Source organism: Cibotium barometz, chromosome 56, assembly GCF_041138505.1.
Source record: "Cibotium barometz isolate CiBa-2024 chromosome 56, ASM4113850v1, whole genome shotgun sequence".
Classification (NCBI taxonomy): domain Eukaryota; kingdom Viridiplantae; phylum Streptophyta; class Polypodiopsida; order Cyatheales; family Cibotiaceae; genus Cibotium; species Cibotium barometz.
The window spans coordinates 2,334,657-2,355,841 of NC_141101.1; the positions used below are offsets into that span (position 1 = coordinate 2,334,657).

General features: G+C 45.0%; 1 protein-coding gene across 3 annotated transcripts in view; it reads left to right on the plus strand.

The window, feature by feature from the left end:
• Positions 1–21,185, plus strand: part of LOC147606791 (exostosin family protein) — a 49,388-nt gene that overhangs the window by 16,532 nt on the left and 11,671 nt on the right. For 2 of the 3 annotated variants that reach the window (XM_086791452.1, XM_086791450.1), the window contains exons 7-9: positions 3,847–3,981; positions 4,359–4,472; positions 4,610–4,857. In XM_086791452.1, the coding sequence (XP_086647578.1) occupies positions 3,847–3,981; positions 4,359–4,472; positions 4,610–4,857 (497 nt within the window). The remainder of the gene's footprint in view (positions 1–3,846; positions 3,982–4,358; positions 4,473–4,609; positions 4,858–21,185) is intronic. The other variant, XM_086791451.1, reaches the window with a different exon arrangement.

A 21,185-nucleotide genomic window follows, 5' to 3' on the forward strand; every position in this document is an offset into this window, starting at 1 on the left:
CGACATCGGCAAAGGGTGGCCTTCTCACATATGTGAGGCGGGAATCCTCGAGCTCCAATCCCCGCCTTCATGATGATATTCCATTGCCTCCTCATGATGATACCCCACTGCCTAGAGAGCTCTTGTTTGATGATGATGGCAACCTACTTAGCGAGAATGATCCCCAGAGTGTCTCGTCCACCTTCGAAGAGTCCTCTTCAGAGAACTCTCTTGATGGACACTCTAGTAGTGATCATGTTGATGATCATGCAGATGTTGGTGATGATGTAGACTTTTGATATGTTATAGCTCTCTAGGCATTGGGCATCTATCTCCTTCTAGCCCATCGATGATGTATTGTAGTATGTAGTATCATGTATGTACGCATGTTGGCGGTCGCCCATGCCATGAGTTTTTGGCCTATCCTTTTGTAGCAATTTTGTACTCTAATGGCATGATGACATTATGTTCATGGTTCTACTATTTTGTAACTTCTTGTCTACAATTTTTAAGTTTAGGAAGTATTTAAAAAAAAAAACGTACTAATATCGTACCGTACCTCAAAATTTTAAGGTACCAATTAGTATCGTATTTTATCGTACCGTACCGTACCGTACCTTTCGTACTAACTAACCATGGAGGGATGTATACAATCACCTAAGATACTATACTGGGTGTTCTTATGTCGAAAAGAAAAAATATGACTAGACCAATCTATTTGGACTTGAAGAGTCTTAAACCACTCATCTCTAATAACAAGTCTACAAGTTCTAGATGCATAATATAGCATTCCATAGTATCTTTGTAGTCTTGAATCCGGATTGGTAGCATCTCCACCTTTCGATCCCATATTGCCGACCCGAGGTAGGCGTACCTCATAGGTATGATCGCCTGGGGTGTCGTATCAAGACCCAATTTCTGCACAAGTTTGTAGTTAACAAAGTTGTGTGAGCTGCCAGGGTCTAGAAGAATGTGGATTCTATGGCCATTCACTTCTCCATAAACTCGGAGAAGAACAAGCAAGCCAAATACTTTAGAGTTGAATAGACAATCAGAACATGTACTAGGGCGAGAAAGTACAGTAACTGACGTACCTGTCAAAGACAACTGGTTAGCTTCCTTTTGCTTGGGTCCTGCGTTGGTCTTTGCACCCTTTTGCTTCGGACACTCGTTACGCATGTGTCCTTTTTCTTCGCAGATGAAACAACGTCTCTCCTTCTTGAGCTTCAAAGCCTGAAGGAGTCGTTTCTTCTTCGCTAGTGTTGAACTTGAATTCTTCGAAGGCTGGTCCGAAGACTTTCCTTCAGTCGTGTTAGCCATAGGTGCAGAGAACTTTCTTTTATGCTTGTTCCCCTGCTCGGTAACGGGTTTAGACTTCGAAGAGACCATTGTATCATCATAGATACGAGCTGAATGAATGGCCTCGTCCAATGTTTTGCATTTGTTATTTTTAACCTGTAAATGGTATGAGTCTGGTAAACCAGCTACGAAGAACCCCAAAAGAGTAGTGGGATCCATCTTTGTAGCTTTCATCTGCAAGTCCCTAAACTTCTGGAGGTAGACCTCATAAGTGAGGTGTTGCGGGGTCATGGTCAAAGCTCTAAATCGGGCAACAACATTATAATCATCCTCTTTCTTGAGGAATTCCTTCTTGAAGACGTCTTCGAATTGTGCCCAAGTTGTTGGCTTAGGGTTGAGTTCCTTCCACCAAAGCAAAGCTTTGCCTGAGAGGAAACCTGTTGCTAACTGGATCTTTTTTCCATCATCATATGGATGAAACTGAAAATGGACCTGCCACTTATGTAGCCAAGTGTCCACAATCTCCTTAGTACGTTGCTTTTGTTCGCTCCCGAACGGTTCCGGAGTAATGTTGGGGCCTAAAGCAGAGGCCAAGGTATCCATACCCGAAAGAGTAGAGAGGATAGTGATCAAGAGAGAGATGGAGTTTTGCAAGGCTTGCATCTGGGCGGCAATTTGGGCCTGACGTTCCGAAGAAGAAGCTTCGAGAGCAACTTTGAACTCTTGGAAATCTGATTTTGACACATAATCGTCAAAAAGATCGGCATCGGTATCTTCCGTAGCCGGCAAGCCTTCGCGTTCGACAAGTGGCTCCAACTCCGATTCTTGGGTCGACATCGTGAAGAGAGCAAGTGGAGAGAAAATTCGATATTGCACAAGAAAAGTGTGAGAGAACTTGAGAGCTTGAAAACTTGAGAGATGTGTGGCAAGAAGCCCACTTAAGGGGTTTATATGATCTTCCCCAAAAGCAACTTGAGCTTTTGCTTTTGTGTTTATATATATATATATATATATATATATATATATATATTCTGGTTTCTTTAAAAAAACACACCTTTAAACCTTAGAGGGGCCTTTAAACTCTTTAAAAAAAAAGTTTAATCTAAAAAAAAAAACGAAAGCACTCAAATCGGCGAATGCTTTTTCTGGTTTTCCCCCCTCGAATTAGAGCCGCTGCTGGAAAAATAGTGTAGACACGAGAATAGCCACCAACAGGAGATGATATATACTAACACAATGCGCCTAGTTGGCCAGTAGTAGCTGTCGGCTAGCTGTACCCGACTGCCACATCACCATTGCCACATGGCAGTGCCACGTGTCACATGCGATGTCCAATCTTGCTGCTGATTTTCCATTATTCCTTATTGTTCATGAAGTGTGGAGAGGCCAAACAAGTTAGGGCATAAGTCAATAACAAAGCTGATGAGAGGGACTGGGGGAGGCTTCTCAATAGTCCTAGTTATACACCTTTTCACAACCTGCCTGTATCTGATGGAGGCTGCCCACGAATAAATATAAAAAATAACACATGACAACCGACGAAATGTTTTCGTGATTATGGTTGTGAATGAAAACCGGGATGCTTACTTGTGAGTTTGATATAGGTGTTGGGTTATTTCTAGTGAGAGAAATCTGCATGGTGCTAGGAAGTTGTCAGATGCATCAACCCTGGCATGTACAGGGTAGTTTAGGAGAGAAAAACCATTATGAGCCCTATTGATACATTTAGTGATAGGGAGGATTAGGGTTTGCACAAAGATAGTGTAGGATGCACGCCTGTGAAGGGATATTCAGGGCCTGGAGGCATCGGTCTATGAGAATGAACAGACTGGACGGAAGACGGAAGTTGGACACTGAAGGCAAGGCACAATCAGCATAAGAGCAGGTGGGAACAGATGTAGGGCAGTTTGGGCAGCTACAAGGTACTCTGGCCATGCCCTTTGCGTCCTGCCAGAGGCTGAGCATGTGAAAGCTTTTTGAAAGGGGGAAATAGGGGAATTCTCCCCGTAGTCGGCCCCTGGCAGCTAGCGGGGACAGCCCAACGAGCAGCTAGGGGGTGGAAAATTCCCTATACAAAGATCTCTCGTCCCCCTCATTTTCCTTTTTCTCCACTTAAGGCCTCAGAGCACCCAATCAGCTCTCAGCAGCACTCTTCACCAGCCCAGATCTAGCCTGGAGCAGCAGCAAAGGAGGCAATCTCTTCAGCACCTGCAATGTCAGAAAAATGTAGCTGTAGGAGTTGAAGAAAAAGGGCAGATAAAATTTTCAGAACCTGGTCTGTTTATACAGAGAGCATGATGAGGTGATTCTTCAACTGCATGAAATAGTAAATCTAAGGGAAACTGTATTCTGCATTGATTGTACATTATGCCTGCCTTTTATGCTTGTATTCAAGTTTATTCAGAGGGCTCTAGTTCATGGTAATCCCTTGAAAAGAGGCGGCACACACTAAGAGGTACCCCCGTGCCCCCCTCCTTCCCCCCACCAAAAAAATAAAATAAAAAATAAAAATAAAAAAATCTCAAGATTAGATGTTCTCTGACTGCTATATTTTTTCGTGTTATACAGATTGCCTTATACGAAAGCTTGTTAGCTAGTCCATATCGCACAACTAATGGTGAGGAGGCTGATTTCTTCTACGTGCCAGTTTTGGGTGCATGCCTTATCACACGTGCTCATGATGCTCCTCACCTGTCCATGCAGGTCTTCTTTTCCCTTGTCTTCTGTGAATGAAGGTCTCAGTATGGGGTTTCTTGGTCATTGTTTTGGTCTGTCAGCTGAGTCACAAATCAATGTGGGAACCTTGAGAACCTTTTTGATTGTTTCACAGCTTTCACATTTGATTTAATTGGATTTCTTTTTTTGTCTCTCTTTGCCAAAGGAAGGCCTTGGTGGCATTTGAGTTTCTAGCTAAGAAACAAAACAAAGGGATCATAAATTTAGTAAAATCTTTTGTATTATTATTCAATGGGGAGCCTTGCATTTATGGCGATTCTCTTTTTCTTTTTAGCATGGAGGATAGAGGTTCTATTGGTTCTTTACAGCTCCAGATTTTCTCACAATATATTTTACCTTGGCAGAATTTCATGGGCTTGAGGAGCTACTTCACTCTCGACTTGTATAGGCTGGCCTATATTCACATCAGTCAGAGCTATCCCTATTGGAATCGGACAGCCGGTCGTGATCATATTTGGGTATTGTAAATTTTGTCATGCTACATGAAAAATTTGAAAGCATCTTCACGCCTGTTTTAGTAGTAGTGCTCTGTTTTAGGTGTTTTTTAAATTCTAGTAACTAACAGTTTTTTACATTCATGGTATTAATTTCACAGTTCTTTTCTTGGGATGAGGGAGCATGCTTTGCACCAAAAGAGATATGGAAAAGTATGATGCTTGTACACTGGGGAAACACGAATGCTAAGTACAACTACTCAACAACAGGCTACTATCCTGATAATTGGAACCACATTCCAATTGCAGAGAGAGGAAACCATGCCTGCTTTGACCCTGAAAAGGATCTTGTTTTGCCTGCATGGAAGGTTCCGGATGCTGGCCTCATCTTGGCAAGATTATGGGAAAGGTAAAAAAATTGGTACGTTGTGCTTTGCTATATTTAGCTGCTTCTTGCATTATGATCCAAAGCAGGAGCATATTTGGTAACAACTCTTTCAGTATTAAGCATACAGTAGACAGCTGGTAGGAGAAGGCGAAGAAGGAAACAGGGGCTGAGGGCAGGCAACACTAGGATAGGAGAAGGCTGAGGAACACAGCAAGGGGCAGGAAAAGTGATGGCAACTATGTAGGGAGAGATGGTGGAAGGAGCACAAAGAGGAGAAAGGGGTACCTTTTCTCCTTGCTCTTTCAAGGTTCTCCTTCTTCCGCTTGTTGCCAGCAGCAGCACTTTGCTGGATTCTCCACTTGCATGGCATGTATTGTGAGTCTCCCAATATCTTTAATATTTGTACATGCAACTATTGTAATCATATGCATGCCACATGGACATGGTGATCCTAGATTTTCCACAAGTATGGCAGCAGATTTAGGTCTTTTTCAGGCTCAGATGGAGCTGGACAGCAGTTTGCAGGAGGGCAGATTCACATGTGAGAAGGTCGGCAGCGTTTTCCATGCATATCGGGAAGTTGGCAGCAATTACATGTATTTCTGGTGTCCTCCAACTGGCTGACAGCTGGTCGGCCAGCTCCATGGGCAGCAAGAGATACTATATAAGTAGAGCCTTTCATTTTCTTTTATTCATCAGTTTTCCCCACACTTTTGGGGCTGGTTGTTACATGCGCGTTAGCGCTATGTCTTCTTTCAGCCCTAAACACTGAGATAGGAACATCCTGATGCAAAACGCAAAGAAGAGACAGAGAGAAGAGAGAGAGAGAGCAGTATTTTCAGTATATTATATAGTACATAAAAGTTGTACAAAACCTGTGGCCTTTGGCCTTCCTAAAGGAGACTGTAGACCTCAAGGGTCCTATCCATGACCAAACCCCCGAGTAGGAGTGAGATCATCTACAAATGAGCTCTACTAGGCCTTGGAACACTAAATGACCTGCCCGACTGCTGGTCGGTGAGGTCCTCCGCTTGGATTTGTTCCGGTGCCTGACAAGATCCTAATCATGTCCTAAATCTTTGTTTATCAGCTACCCCCTTCAAGAATTAGCTGGGATCAGCCATGTCCATGTGTGTGCACACGACATCCTCTCGTGCTAAACTTGATTATGGGATTCCAACCTTTGACCTTGGATGATTGTCATCATACCTCTGTCTCCTCATGGATGATGGGAGAATTAGGGTTAAGAGTTATGTGGGAGACATACACAGAGAAGCACAAGGGAGAGAGAGAGAGAGAGTTGTGGGGATAAGTCAACTCATGAGGCATGAGTGTGTGACTCCCCTATCACACATGTATATTGCACTAGTACACATAGTGCACTTAGTACATTAAAAGTACTAAGTGTACTATGTACTATAACTTATGGGCTTACACTCTATAAGGGTGGGCATAACGCCTTTACCCCAACAACCTCCCACTTAAAGGCAAAGTGCCCTTAAGTAAAGGAAAAGAAAAATCAGCATGTACATGATAATATACAAGGCCATATCAAGGCTGAAACTGGCCTCATCCAATGCCCATCAAGTGTCTGCAATGAGCAAACCGCTCCGGAGGCAAACTCTTTGTCAACAGATCAGCCGGGTTGTCATCCGTATGAACCTTAACAAGCTGAATTTGCTTGTTCTCTATCACCTCTCTGATGAAGTGATACTTCACATCCACATGCTTCGTCTTTGCATGAAAGACAGGGTTCTTTGCCAACTGGATGGCACTCTGACTGTCACAATGCAACAATGGAATATCCCCTGTATAACCCAAATCAACCACTAACCGAGATAGCCATAATGCCTCCTTGCAAGCCTCTGTGGCTGCAATATACTCGGCCTCTGTAGTAGATAAGGCTGTGCACTTCTGCATCCTGGATATCCATGACACAGCACCTCCTGTGAATGTAAATACATAACCGGTAGTAGACTTGGTTATCTGGATGACCGGCATAATCCGAATCCGTGTAACCATGCACTAATGCATCCTGTTTGCCAAAGCAAATGCACATATCCTGTGTGCCCTTCAGGTATCTCATGACACCTTTCACTGCTTCCCAATGCTTCTTGCCAGGGTTGGCCATGTATCTAGAAACCACTCCCACTGCAAATGCAATGTCCGGCCTAGTAGCAACCATGGCATACATGAGACTGCCACAAGCTGAAGCATACGGAATCTTGGCCATATCAGCCCTGTCTCTATCTGACTGTGGGCTGTCCATAGCACTGAGTTTCACATATGGAGGCAAAGGAGTACTAGCTTTCTTCCCCCCGTCCATATTGAACCTCTGTAAGACTTTGCCAATGTATTCCTTCTGAGACAAATACAACACATGCTGATTTCTGTCCCGAAGTATCCGCATACCCAAGATGTGATTTGCATCACCCAAATCCTTCATATCAAAGGTTTGATGCAGCCTCTGCTTCAAGGCATCCATCTCCTTACGAGATTTCCCGGCAATCAACATATCATCAACATACAAGATGAGGATCAATAGACTGCCATCCAAAGCTTTCTTGGTGCACAAGCAGTGATCTATGTCACTTCTCCTGAATTTCTGAGATTTCATGAATGTATCAAATTTATGATACCATTCTCTTGGTGCCTGTTTGAGCCCATAAAGACTCTTTTTCAGCTTGCATACAAGCTTCTCCTTTCCACTCACTGCATAACCCTCTGGCTGCTGCATATATATCTCCTCATGGAGATCACCGTGAAGAAAAGCAGTCTTCACATCCATCTGAATCAAGTCCAGATCATCATGCGCAACCAAAGCCAACACAGCTCTAAGTGTGGTCATTTTGACCACTGGAGAGAAGATCTCATCAAAGTCCACACCATATTCCTGCTTAAAGCCCTTAGCCACTAACCTGGCTTTGTATCTTGGCTTTGCATCGGGTGCAACTTTGAGCCTGTAAACCCACTTGCATGGCAAAACCTTCTTGCCTGCAGGCAAATGCACCAACTTCCATGTTCCATTTTTGTGCAGAGAATCCATCTTTGACTTCATGGCACGCTCCCATAGAGCCTTGTCTGCCCTCTGTAAAGCCTCTTTATAACATGAGGGCTCCCCACAGTCAGTGAGCATCAAGTAGTCAACCCTTGGAACAAACCTGTCAGGGGCTCTGGAGGGTCTTGTGGACCTCCGTACCCAATGACCATCATTTGCAGGTTGCTGTCCAGCCTGCATATCACCCATTGGTGGTTCCTGTTCCATGCCATAAGGCTGAAAAATCATGCCCGGTATCTCCTCTAACTGTGGTATATCCATAGGGATATCTTCTGCCATCTCTGGCTGTCCATTTGGACCATTTTCAGCACCATTTAAGGGCTGGTTTTCCTGCTGTAATGGCTGATTTACAGCCCTTTGTTGTTGTCCATGATGTCCATCATCATCAAAGATGACTCTGCCAGGCTCCTTATACATGCATGTTTCATCAAAAATGACATCATTGCTGCGTATGATCTTTCTATTCATGGGATCCCAAAGTCTATACCCCATTTCACCTCTGTCACCATATCCTAGGAATATGCATTTGTGAGACTTAGGATCAAGTTTGGTGCGCATTTCCCTGCGTATGTGCACGTACGCAACGCAACCAAACACTCTCAAGTGCTTGTATGACGGAGGCTTCCCTGTCCATACTTCCTCTGGCACTTTCCCACCAAGCCTCGTGTTAGGTGACCTGTTTATAAGGTGAACGGCTGTCATAACAGCTTCAGCCCAAAAACCATGAGGTAATGCAGCATGTGACAACATAGAACGGACCTTCTCCTGTATGGTCCTGTTCATCCTCTCTGCTGTTCCGTTTTGTGGAGGATCATAAGGAGTAGAGAGCTCCCTCTTGATGCCTTTAGCATCACAAAAGTCCTGAAACTGTTTGGACATATACTCTCCACCATTGTCGGAACGCAAAGCCTTCAGTGTTTTGCCAGTTTGATTCTCAACAAGAGCAACAAACTTCTCAAACACTGAGAATGTATCACTCTTCAAACGAAGAGGATAAACCCACACCTTGCGTGTGGCATCATCAATAAAAGACACAAAATATTTTGCCCCTCCCAAAGAAAGCTGAGGCATCTCACATACATCTGTATGCACAAGCTCTAACTGAGCATCTTTCTGTCCAAGAGCTTTCTTGTGGGGGCACTGCAGTTGCCTGCCATATATACAATGCTCACAAAACTGAAAACTTGAAAACTTTAGAGAAGGCAAGTAACCCAAACGAGACAATTGCTCCATTCCCTTGACACTCATGTGTCCCAACCGGCTATGCCACATAGAGATTTCCGGCAGCTCGGTTGCATTTACATTAGCATGGTGACAAACACCTGCATGCATAAAGTAAAGAGTGTCCACCTTAGAGCCTCTGGCAACAACCAGTGAGCCCTTACTAATTTTCCACTTTCCACTACCAAATGTGGTAACATAATCAGCATCATCAAGCTGTCCAGTAGAAAGCAGATTCTTCTTGATCTCAGGCACATGCCTGACATCATGGAGCATAAGCTGTGAGCCATCTGAAAATACAAGCCTCACATCACCTCTGCCAAGAATCTTGCATGCATGGTTATCACCCAAATAAACCACTCCTTCACTGCCAGCAGTATACCTGACAAACAAGTCTCTGCAACCTGTGACATGAAAGGAGGCACCTGAATCAATGATCCATGAGTGCATACCATGACCACCTGTAAGAAGTGAATGGGCATCAAGTGAAGACGTAAAGAGGACCTCATCCTCACTGCCACCTGCATGTGACACATTGATTTCTTCAATCTTGACTTCACTTTTGCCCTTTGGCTTTACATCTTTGGCTTCATCCTTCTCTTTGTCTTTGCCTTTTCCCTTTTCTTTTTGATCATTTTTCCATTTGTAGCATTGCTTTTTGATGTGTCCCTTCTTGCCACAATAATGGCATTCCAAATCCTTTTTGGAGCGAGACTTGCTCCTTCCCCTTTCTTGGCTTTTTCCCCTTTGCTGGGATCTCCCACGTGCATTCATTGCATTGGACTTTCCAACAGAGTTGTTTTTCCTGTTCATCTCTTCTTGAAGAAGAGCACCCTCAACATCTGCATATGACAGCATAGCATGCGAATTGCTAGTGGCTGTCCTGAATGTGTCCCAACTCTCTGGCAAAGTGCATAACAAAAAGGTGGCTTTGAACTCATCGTCCATTGCCAACTTTTGATTTATAACTTGGCTGACAATACCATTAAACTCATTTAGATGGGCTGTCATAGACGCCCCTTCCTTCATCTGAAGACCTATGAGTTTCTTCAACCAATACACTTTGCTTGAGGCACTTTGTTGGGCATACAAGTCCTGCAATCTCTGCCACATTCCCCAAGCTGTCTTCTCTTCACGAATGCTGAAAAGTAATGAGTCTGACACAGACAACATGATAGTAGATCTTGCCAGCTCATCCATATCTTCCCACTCTTCAGCAGTAAGAGAAGCGGGCATCACACCCCTTTCTTTGATAGGCTTGTGCTGCTTTTTCTGGAGCAACACATTATAGCACTGGGTTTGCCAAATATCATAGTTATGTGAGCCTTCAAGCTTCTTGATGTGAAGCAATGAAGAGCTCTCACCTGTGGTTGCCATAGCAATATGCAACCTGTCAATGCCTGACTCCCTGCAAAATGTGCAAACACTGCACCAAAAGCACACAAAGTGCTCACAGTTGTTCTCCCAAGCTTTATCTCCCACTGCGGAAGCACAAATGCAACTTTTCTCCCACTTTATGTGATGAAAACACCAAAATCTGGTTGCTGCAGATTTTGGACAGCACCTTAAATGTGCTCTTTTGCCCTTCCAAAGTACTGTACAGCAGTACTAAGTGCTCACCTGTAATGTACCAAACCTGTCCCGGCAAGTGCAGCAGCTGAAATTGAACCTTTTGGTCCTTAAAACAGTGTACAGCCATGCCAAAACTTGCACAAAGCTGTGCCAAATCTGTACCAACAGGTACAGTAGCAATAAATGCTCTCCTGGCTGTCCAAATGAGTAAAAATCAGACTTTTACAGTCCCGAACACTGCATAAAACAGTCCCGAACAGAAATTGGGCAAAAGCCCCTTGACTGCAAGCTGATTTTTGAGGATGCAAGGCATAAATGTCTTGCCTGCTGTTTTGCCAAGCTCAACAAGCATACAAACTTGAAAAGCCCCTTGATTTGAGATCAATTTCTGATCATACATGGTACATTGACGCACATGAAGGCATCCAGAGTGTTCACGATGCTTCCCCCTGGCCACATATACATCCAAATAATGAAAGCCCCTTGATTTACAGGCACATTGAGTGCTTGTAAGGCATCAACACATTATCCACAGCATCAAATGCGATTGCCTGCATGCAAATCAACCAAATCGGCACAAAAACCCCTTGATTTGCACTGCAATTTGCTGCAATTTGTTGCAATTTTGCCCAAATGTGCGATTTTTCACATCATACAGCATGTATGAGTGCTTAATTGCACAATTACATCAAAAGCCCCAAATTTCGACATCCAATTTCCTGCAAATTGATCCTGATTGTGACCAATGTCACCCAATTTTGCCAATTTTGCTCAAAATTGAGCCATTCGGCACCTGCACCTGCTCAATTGCAAATCCCAAAAAAAAATTGAGGAAAATACCTTGTAATTTTCTGATTTTTTCTCTGATTTGCAGGCGGGTTGATGAATTTGGTGCTGATGCAGAAATTTGATGCTCTGTTGCAGAAGGGGGTGATTACACTGCTACAGCTTGTGAATCCATGCTCCAGGGTGTTGGCTCTTCTCTGCTGTGCGCTGGAACTCCATGCGAGTATGCTGCCTTGCTTCAGGGTGAGCTTATTGAGGTAGCTTCACAACATAGGAGGTCTTCCTTCTCTGCTTTCGCTTAGCGTATGAACGCCCAGCGCTAGCCTCCTCGCTGCCTCAGCCACGCTACACGATTAGCGTATGTTGACGTATTCGCTCGCTTTGCTGCCTTCGTTCACGCCCAGCCTGCGACCTTCCACGCTTACGGCTGCTGCCTTCGCCACTCGCCTAGGTGGCCAGCCGACACGTGTTCACGTAGAACTCCTCCACCTGCGCCTTGCGCAGCAGGCCGCCCGTGCTGCCCCCGAAGATTGGTGACGGCGTGTCTGGCTTCAGCTGCGGAGGTGTGAAACCCGCCGGGGCCTAATCTGCTGAAGCTTGCGTGGAAGGAGCAGTGCCTGGCCAGACCTCGTGGCTGTTGGGCAGCCCACGCTACTGGCTGGGGCTGGCTGGGCAGCCCACGCTGGTTGGCTGGGCAGAGAAAGGCGACCAAAAACAAAGAACAAGGCGACCCTCAGATCAGAATTCAGCACGACCAGTACGACTGCTCCAGGGCTCTGATACCAGTTGATGGGAGAATTAGGGTTAAGAGTTATGTGGGAGACATACACAGAGAAGCACAAGGGAGAGTGAGAGAGAGAGAGTTGTGGGGATAAGTCAACTCATGAGGCATGAGTGTGTGACTCCCCTATCACACATGTATATTGCACTAGCACACATAGTGCACTTAGTACATTAAAAGTACTAAGTGTACTATGTACTATAACTTATGGGCTTGTACACACTATAAGGGTGGGCATAACGCCTTTACCCCAACAATGGATTCCCATTGTCATCTTTTCTTGTCACGTGCACGCCCGTGCCATGGCTAATCATCTGCATGAACAGTCTTAATCCCTGGTTAAACATCAGTTAAGTCAGTCTTAGTCAGTCATCAGTAGCAGCATTATCTACAGCATAAGAATCAGCCCCACCGAGCCATGAGCTGAGCTGACTAGCAAGACATACCGACCAGTCTCTACCCCGTGACGTCCCATACCGCCACGGAGCTACCCTCGCGGGCCTCAAGACTGTTGCCGGCCCCGGTTGCATAAAGCAGGTGCACGTCTGCACTAGATCCAGGCTCCTGACCATAGAACTCTCACAAAGACAAGCGAGACTCTATGAACTATTGACTAACCTTGGCCACCCTTTTATAGGCTCTTGGCTAGTCACCGGGCGTCCACAGTTGGGCGCCTGCCCGTCCATACTTGGGTGCCCGCCTGTCTGTCTATCCCTAGCCCAGCTCTCCAATCAGCCCGCCTAGCTCCAAGCTTCCCCAAGCCTCGAAGCTAATCTTGTGTGCGTGTGGCACACGGTAGATACACTCTGTGCACATGACATGCTCCCCTTCCTCTAAGAGCTCACTCCTGAGCTCAGTAAAAACCCAAGGTAATCCCTCTGAAGGGTAGTCAATGTCTCCCATGTAGCGTCCTCCTCAACATGATCCTTCCACTGGATCTTGTATTCCGTGAGAAGTGTATTTTGCAATCATCTTTTACGAAATCCAAGAATCTTTTCCGGTTCGTGTGTTGAACAAATGTAATAGCCTGGACATCTCGGTGAACGACAAAGTATTCACCTCTCTAATCCGACTAAACGCATCTGCGACACTATTCGTGGACCCCTTTCGATAACGGATCTCTGATACCTTTGTCAAAACCCCAAGGATCCCCTCGTAGAACGCTCTTGATACAAGACTCGAAACCTGAAAAACAAAGCCAAGCAACGTGAAGGGGGTGTAGGCCTGACTCACCTCTCAACCTTGACAGCCGTGGGTACAACCCACAAGTCTTGGCTGTCTCCACCGAGCCACGAGCTGAGCTGACTAGCAAGACGTACCGACCAGTCTCTACCCCGTGACGTCCCATACCGCCACGGAGCTACCCTTGCGGGCCTCAAGATTGCTGCCGGCCTCGGTTGCATAAAGCAAGTGCACGTTTGCACTAGATTCAGGCTCCTCACCATAGAGCTCTCACAAAGACACGTGAGACTCTATGAACTATTGACTAACCTTGGCCACCCTTTTATAGGCTCTTGGCCGGTCACCAGTTGGGCGCCTGCCCGTCCATACTTGGATGCCCGCCCGTCAGTCTACTATCCCTAGCCCAGCTCGCCAATCAGCCTGCCTAGCTTCAAGCTTCCCCAAGCCTCGAAACTAGTCTTGTGTGCGTGTGGCACACGGTAGATACACTCTGTGCACATGACACTCGATGAGTGGCCTCCTCTGGAAATGCATCTCGATGATGCTTGCCCATCATGCAGGATGAGCAGATGTGTGAGAGAGACCGGAGCTGAGGTAGTCCGCTGACAACCTGCTTAGAATGGAACTTCTGTAAGGCAGCAATGGGTACATGACCGAAGCGAGAATGCCACAAAGAAGTATCTGCCTCAGAAACCAAAGCCAATGCGGGTGAGAAAAGCCGATGAATATGGGAATCAGTGTGAGGGATCTGGGAAGAAAAATTGGTGATCTTGTAGAGACGGGGATCATGGACTCCATTGGCAACAATCGAGAGAGTCTTCCTGTCGATTACTTCGATGACCTCATCATCAAAGTACACACCAAGTCCCTTTTGAGAAGCTTTGTATACTGAAAACAGATTTTTGGAAATTCGTGGTACACGCAGAACATCATGTAAGGTGGTAGAGGAACCCAAAGAAACATTACCAACACCGGTGACAGTAAGCGAAGAGTTGTCGCCGATACGAACTGAAGAAGAGATAATCTGGTAGTCCTCCAAGATATGGGCCTGATTGGTCATGTGGGCAGAAGCACTACTATCACCAACCCATTCCACCGCTTCACGTGTGACACTAACCTCTTCAGGAGAAGTCATATCTGTTATCACGAGGAATGAATCCTTTGAAGAAATGGATGAATCTCTGACTGCCATGTATGCAACTTTGGCAGATTCCTCCTCTGAACTTTGCCTTTGTCTTTGGTGTTGTCCTTGTTAGATGCTTTAGAAGCATCCTGGGCTTTATACTTGGCTTTTGCTACTCGAGAATCATCATGACGAGCCTCAGTATGACCTGTCCTGCCACAATAATCACATTCATTGCTTTTGTCCTTGGATTCCTTAGAATCCTGTTTACCCTTGCCTTTGCCTTTGTTTCTGCTACTGCTGCTGCTGTTGTTGGAGTTCCCTTTTCTGCCTTTGGCTTTGCCCTTGTCAGAGACAACAAAAGCAGACTCCGACTTGCCTTTTCCGCGAAGCATGCACTTGTCATGGAGATAACTCACAACTTCCTCAAAAGGAGGGAGAGGATCACGGAAATAAATATTATCCCTGGAAGAATCAAAGGAACCAGGCAACTTACCAAGAAGTTTATGGATGGGATTGTTGATGGTGCTCCCATACTCCTCAAGTTGCAGCTTGATATACGGGAAAACTCTCCAATCTTCTCAATCAGGTTATTTGACTCAGTGATGGTAAGCTTCCATATCTGACTCCAATTTGGCAATCTTCACTGTCGAAACTCTCCCATACCTCCTCTGGATCTTTGTCCACATCTGATGAGCATTACTTCGGGAGGAGACAAACTGTGCCTGTATGGATGGAGTCATGCAATGGATGATGATAAGACAAGCCCGAGCATCCAATATGCTTCTCAAAGCAGGGTCCACCAATTGAGGTGTGGAGATAGCCATCCACACACCGGCTCCTTCCAGCAACAATTGAGTGTAGAAAGACCAAGTATGATAGTTGGTTGCGGTAAGCTTCATGGAGTCACTGTGTAATATGCAACGGAATTCTTTGTATTGGAAGATCCTGTCACACAAATGCTCACACCGTCCTCTCTATCCTGAGTTTCGTGAGTTTAGCAATCCGCTTTAATACTTCAAACTTTAAAGAGATATGAGAGAGATATACGAGAACTGTACACCAGATTGGGTCCTGAATTGTCCACTGAAGGGCCCCCTATCCCGATAACGAGACAGTATTTGCTTTATTACTTTAGAGAGAATGACTGTGGACTGTAGATAAGCCAAACACAAGATCTCGGAGGATCGGAAGCCTGGCTGAACTGTACATGGCTGTAGAAACACCTCAATGAACTGATCTCGAGCCTATGCACTCTTCCCAAGGGCACGAGGAAGGGCTGCACACTTGAGGCTGAGAAAGGACTGCGGTGGACTGTTCTAAGCTATGTAAATATGCTGTAAATGCTTATGAATGATATGTTACCTTCACTAGATGACTGTAGCATGTATGGATGATGCATAGAGGGCAGAATACTGTTGTAGAACTGATGCTGGACTGAAACGCAGACTGTAGACTGAAACGCAATGCTGGAAACTGCTGTAGATCTGCAAACGCAGGACTGAACTGTCCAGAATACTTTCTGGCTGTGATCTATGCTCAAACGCAGAGGGAACCTGCTGTACTGGGGCCTGGCAGGGTGGTGTATGCAGGCGCCTATGGGCTGAAGGGACAGAACTGCTGCATTAGGGTACAGATGGCTGCGCCTGATGGCTGTAGGGACTGTGGAGCTGCTGGCTGCTGAATGGACTGCAAGAAGGGCTGCGCCTGATGATTGTGGAGCTGTGGGCTGCTTAAGGGGACTGCAAGAAGGCTGAAGCACAGCTGCACAACACAAACTTCAGAAGGGCCAGTCTAGGCTGAAGGCAGGGAATGCTCCTAGTGCTGAGGAAGAAGGTGCCTAGCTCACTGAAGACTGAATGGGAGAACTAAGCCCTATGCAAGCCTATTTATACTAACTAGGGGCTGGTCAAGTTGGCTGGTCTTTATAAATGACATTAAATGCTAAATAAATACCATAAAATATGGGAAAAATACCAGATAAATCCTAGTAAATTCCCTAAGGCTTTTGGGGTGTTCTAAATGATGCTCAGGCATATGAATGCATATTATGTAGGATACAGAGTGCTTTCTGATGCAAACCCTAAGGCTTCTACTGACTCTACATGCATGAATGATTCTCTCCAAGTGGGTTAAGGGACTTGACTGACTGACTGACCCGCTAAGGCTGAGGAATGACCTACGTAGCTCGTGCCTGACTTATCCTGGATTGAGGATGTACAATGGGGTCACGACGTACGACAAATATCATCCTACTGGATTCTAATAATATACAAATGTTGCACTGCTGATGATGAGCCAGTTTGTCACCATGCACTGAGTGCAGAGTGCATGTGACATTCCCTCCTTCTTAGCTAGGTTCATGGCTTCCAAGTAGTCCGCCAACAACTGGGGGTACTCCTGGAAGAACTCCTGGTCTAGCCATACGGCTTTGTGGGTACCTCGATCTCGGAATTTCGTATAGAATTGACGTATCCGTCGACCGGAACCATGCTTCCAACGATGAAGAAGGATCTGCTCGGGCTCATTAACTTCTGCTTCGTCTACCACGTCTGGCTGCTGTTCATCTAAAACATCAAACACTTTTGGACCAACATATGGTTTTAGCCAAGAAACATGGAAAACATCATGCATTGTCCAACTGGTAGGCAATTTTAACTTCATGGAGACATCACTTAACTTTTTGACTATTGGAAAAGGGCCAAAACTATGGAATGAAAGCTTGGGACAATGTTTGCCCACTTGTTTCAATCTTTGTTTCATGATGCATTGAGAGACCCAATCCCCTTCCTTGAAGTGGATATCTCGTCTAAACTTACATGCCTGTCTGTGAACTGAATAATGGCCAGACTCAAAATTGAGGGCCAAACTGGGTTGAGTACCAAACTCTGCGGAATCGACATACTGATGTTCTAAGTCTTTTCTAGAGATGTTGAGAATGGTAGACTCCTGACTGGTCTGGATGCTGGTCTTTCTACTAAGAACATCTGCTACTGGGTTATGCTGACCAGGGATGTACTTAATCATTCCTCCAACCTGTTGGAAGAGCTGACCCTGTCTAGTGTGCTGAGCACTCCACTGGGCACTTGGCATCGTCAGGAGCCATTTAAGTGCTTGGTGGTCTGTGATGACTGTGAAAATGCATCCATAAGGAACATATTTCAAATGTTTGCGAACTGACTGCTATTCTAGCATGTCCATGAAAGTCTTGGAAAGACAAGAGGGAAACTTGCTAGGAGGTAGGAGGTTCTGCTAACTGTGGGATACTGGGTGGGAGATCATTCTTAAAAATGTCTGAATGAGAAAGGAGATCTACCAACTGAGGATCTGAAGATGATGAGTCAGTGGTTATCGATGAGATAGAAGCCGTCTGAGCATAAATCAATGCTCCTTCTGCTCCCTTGCACATAGCTCATCGGGCCTGGAGATGAGAAATCATAGGAACGCCAAGAATGCTCCTATCCCCCCGAATCATGATAGGCTCAGGAAAATCTTTAGAGATAATAAAGGTGTCTTGCCCCCAATTGGGAATATGTTCATACTGACGAAACCACTGGATTCCTAAGATCATGTCACATCCCAAAAGAGGAGAGACAATGAAATCTCGCTTGAATGAGGCCTTTTGAACTTGAAAAGAAAACTGCTGTGCCTGTTGAGATACGTGGGTGCGGAGACCAGGTGTAAACTCGTCTACCTCCAAATGATAGGGCACTAAGGTACAGCTCATGTTGGTAGCCAACTGGGGAGAGATGGCGTCCTCATTATAAAACAGATGTAGGCCCAGGTACAAGACGTGTAAATGCTGGAAATTGATGTTTATTGCTGAAATCTGAGCACGAGGGAAGCCCGTAGGTGCTGTACAATGGTGAGAAGCAGAAGAGTTGCTAATGACCTCAACTGAATACTAAAAAATGAGATGAACTGGGGGAAAGGGAACCAGCCCTTATATATTCCCCTAGGATGCTGGTTGGCTAGCTGTAGCAGGTCGACAGCATGCAAGTAGCATAAAATGCTACAAAAAATGCCTAAAAATACCAAAAATGGTAGAAAAATGATGAATAATCTCTGCTAAGATATGCCAATGCAAGTCCTCATAAATGGCCAATAGAAGCATGAAAAAAGGTGATGTAGACCCTCTGGAGATGATATAATCCAACATGCTCAGTTCTTAAGCAAGACTCGGAAGTGGAAATCAGGAGCGGTGTTCAGACAAAAATACAATTCAATAGAAGGTCAAAGTCGGTAGCACTCTAGCGAGGAAGGATAACAGTGTCCACCCCATCATCAAGTTTAGCAAAAGGGAATGTCACATGCACGCATGTGCCATGACAAATCATCTACATGAACAGTCTTAATCCCTGGTTAAACATTAGTTAAGTGAGTCTAAGTCGATCATCAGTAGTAGCATTATCTACAACATCAGAATCAGCATCAGCAGCTTCATCATCATCAACATCAACATTAGTAGCATCATCATGGGATGGTATAGGGGCTTGTTGCCTGGCAGCCAGTATGCTCTTGGCTGGCAAAAGGACCTTGTACAGCAGGCAGCAAGGTGCTCATACAATGGGCAGCAGGTGTGGCAAGAAGAACAAGGCAAAAGCACAACATTTCAGCATTTTTATGTGAATTATTGTCCACACAAGAGGCTGACGGCATTAGCAGTTGGCCGACTGCATCCCTCACATATATATAAGCAAAAAAGGCATAATTCAGTTATCATCAAGTCATCATTCATTCATCTAAAGTCTAGTCCTCAGTAGAAGATATGTAGAAGGGGCCAGGGGTCACCCCTATGGGGTTGACCATAGTTGTCTCCGTATGACGTACGACAGCATATCATACGGAATACCGTATGGTACGATACTGTACGGACTTCAACAGATTTTTTTTGATTTTTTTTTTGAAATGTTTTTCCCCAAAAATTACTTTTTTGGCAGTAATGGTCTTGTTTTTGCTTGTCCATGGCTGTTTGAGCTTTCCTCTATACTATGATGCTTCCCTCCTTTTTAAAATACTCCATATCTCGACATTGGAAATACCTAAGTTTACAAGTAATTTTTTAAAACACACGATGAGGTTTCGGTAGTTCTTCCTCTGCTCTTGCAAATGAGGACGCTCCGATTGCCTTGTCACAGGAGCTTATAGAGCCTGAGTTTGATGACGAGGGCAACATCCTTAGCGAGTGTGACTTCTGATAGGCACTCTTCTGATGGAGATGATCCTAGCGAGAGCTCTGATTTTGATTGTGATCACTTCTCCATCTAGATTCTAGCCCCAACCCTCTAGCCTCCCTTTTTTGTGCATCACTTTTTGTACTTACTACTACGGCTACATGCCCCTAGAGCGCCTCACATTGTATGACTTAGGCTTTAGCCTAACATCTATGTATGTTTTCAACTTGGTTTTAATGGAATTTTGGTTTGAGTCATCATCATGTGACAACTTGTCTTCTCTTTGAAATTGAAAATACTAAAGTTGTAAGTATTTTTTTTAAAGACCATACGATAAGATTTTTTTTAAAATATCATACTGTATTTTTCCGTACAGTATCGTATTGTACAAACCGTACAGTATGGTACCTGACTATGGGGTTGACCAAGGCCTAAAGCATGTACAAGCATTTAAGCCACTTTTTTGTACCATATAAAAATACAAGAAAACCTTGACACCGATCTCTCTCTTCGTCTCTCTCCTCTGTTGTTTAAATCAGCATCTTGTTCTTAATCAGGCTTAGGGCTGTGGATCAGTACAGCAAGGCTTCCGTGCATGCAACATTTCTTCTTGGCAACCTTTTCATTGAAAACCTTGCCTTACTTGTGATTCCACTCCAAATCTGATGTAGAGATCTTCCACTTGTCCCCTTGCCTTCTTGCCCTATCCCTGAACACAAACATGAATCCTTCTTCTTGAAATTGATCATGAAACCCTCGGCTCCACCCCTTGGATGATCTTCATCCCTTGGAGTTGCTCGATAAAAGCCTTCCTTGGCAGCCCCAAATGGCTACCGACTGTCATGAAACCCTTCCCTTGGGTTTGCTTGACACCAACTAGCTTGTGGGGGTCTTGACACACGCCGAGTTACCCTCCTTGGACCTGTGCACTTCTTCTGGGACACTTCTAGCACTTGGCCTTGTTAAGCTTGATGATGATACAATGTTGCATGGTTACGACACCATCTTAAGATCAAGACACGGGCTATGGTTTATCCATGCTCGATGCAGTAAAGGGTGGTTGGGACATGGGCAGCAACAGTCAGAACCAGCTTGAAGCTCTGATACCAATGTTACATGCGCAGAAGCTCTCTGTCTTCTTTCAGCCCTAAACATTGAGATAGGAACATCTTGATGCAAAACACAAAGAAGAGATGGAGAAGAGAGAGAAGTATTTTCAGTATATTATGTAGTACGTAAAAGTTGTATAAAACTTGTGGCCTTTGGCCTTCCAAAAGGAGACTATAGAGCTACTCTATACCTCAAGGATCCTATCCATGACCAAACCAACAAGTGGGAGTGAGATCATCTACAAATGAGCTGTACTTGGCCTTATATAGGCCTTGGAACACTAAATGACCTGGCCAACTGCTGGTCGGCCGGGTCCTTTTTGGACAAAGAAATGCCGAAAAG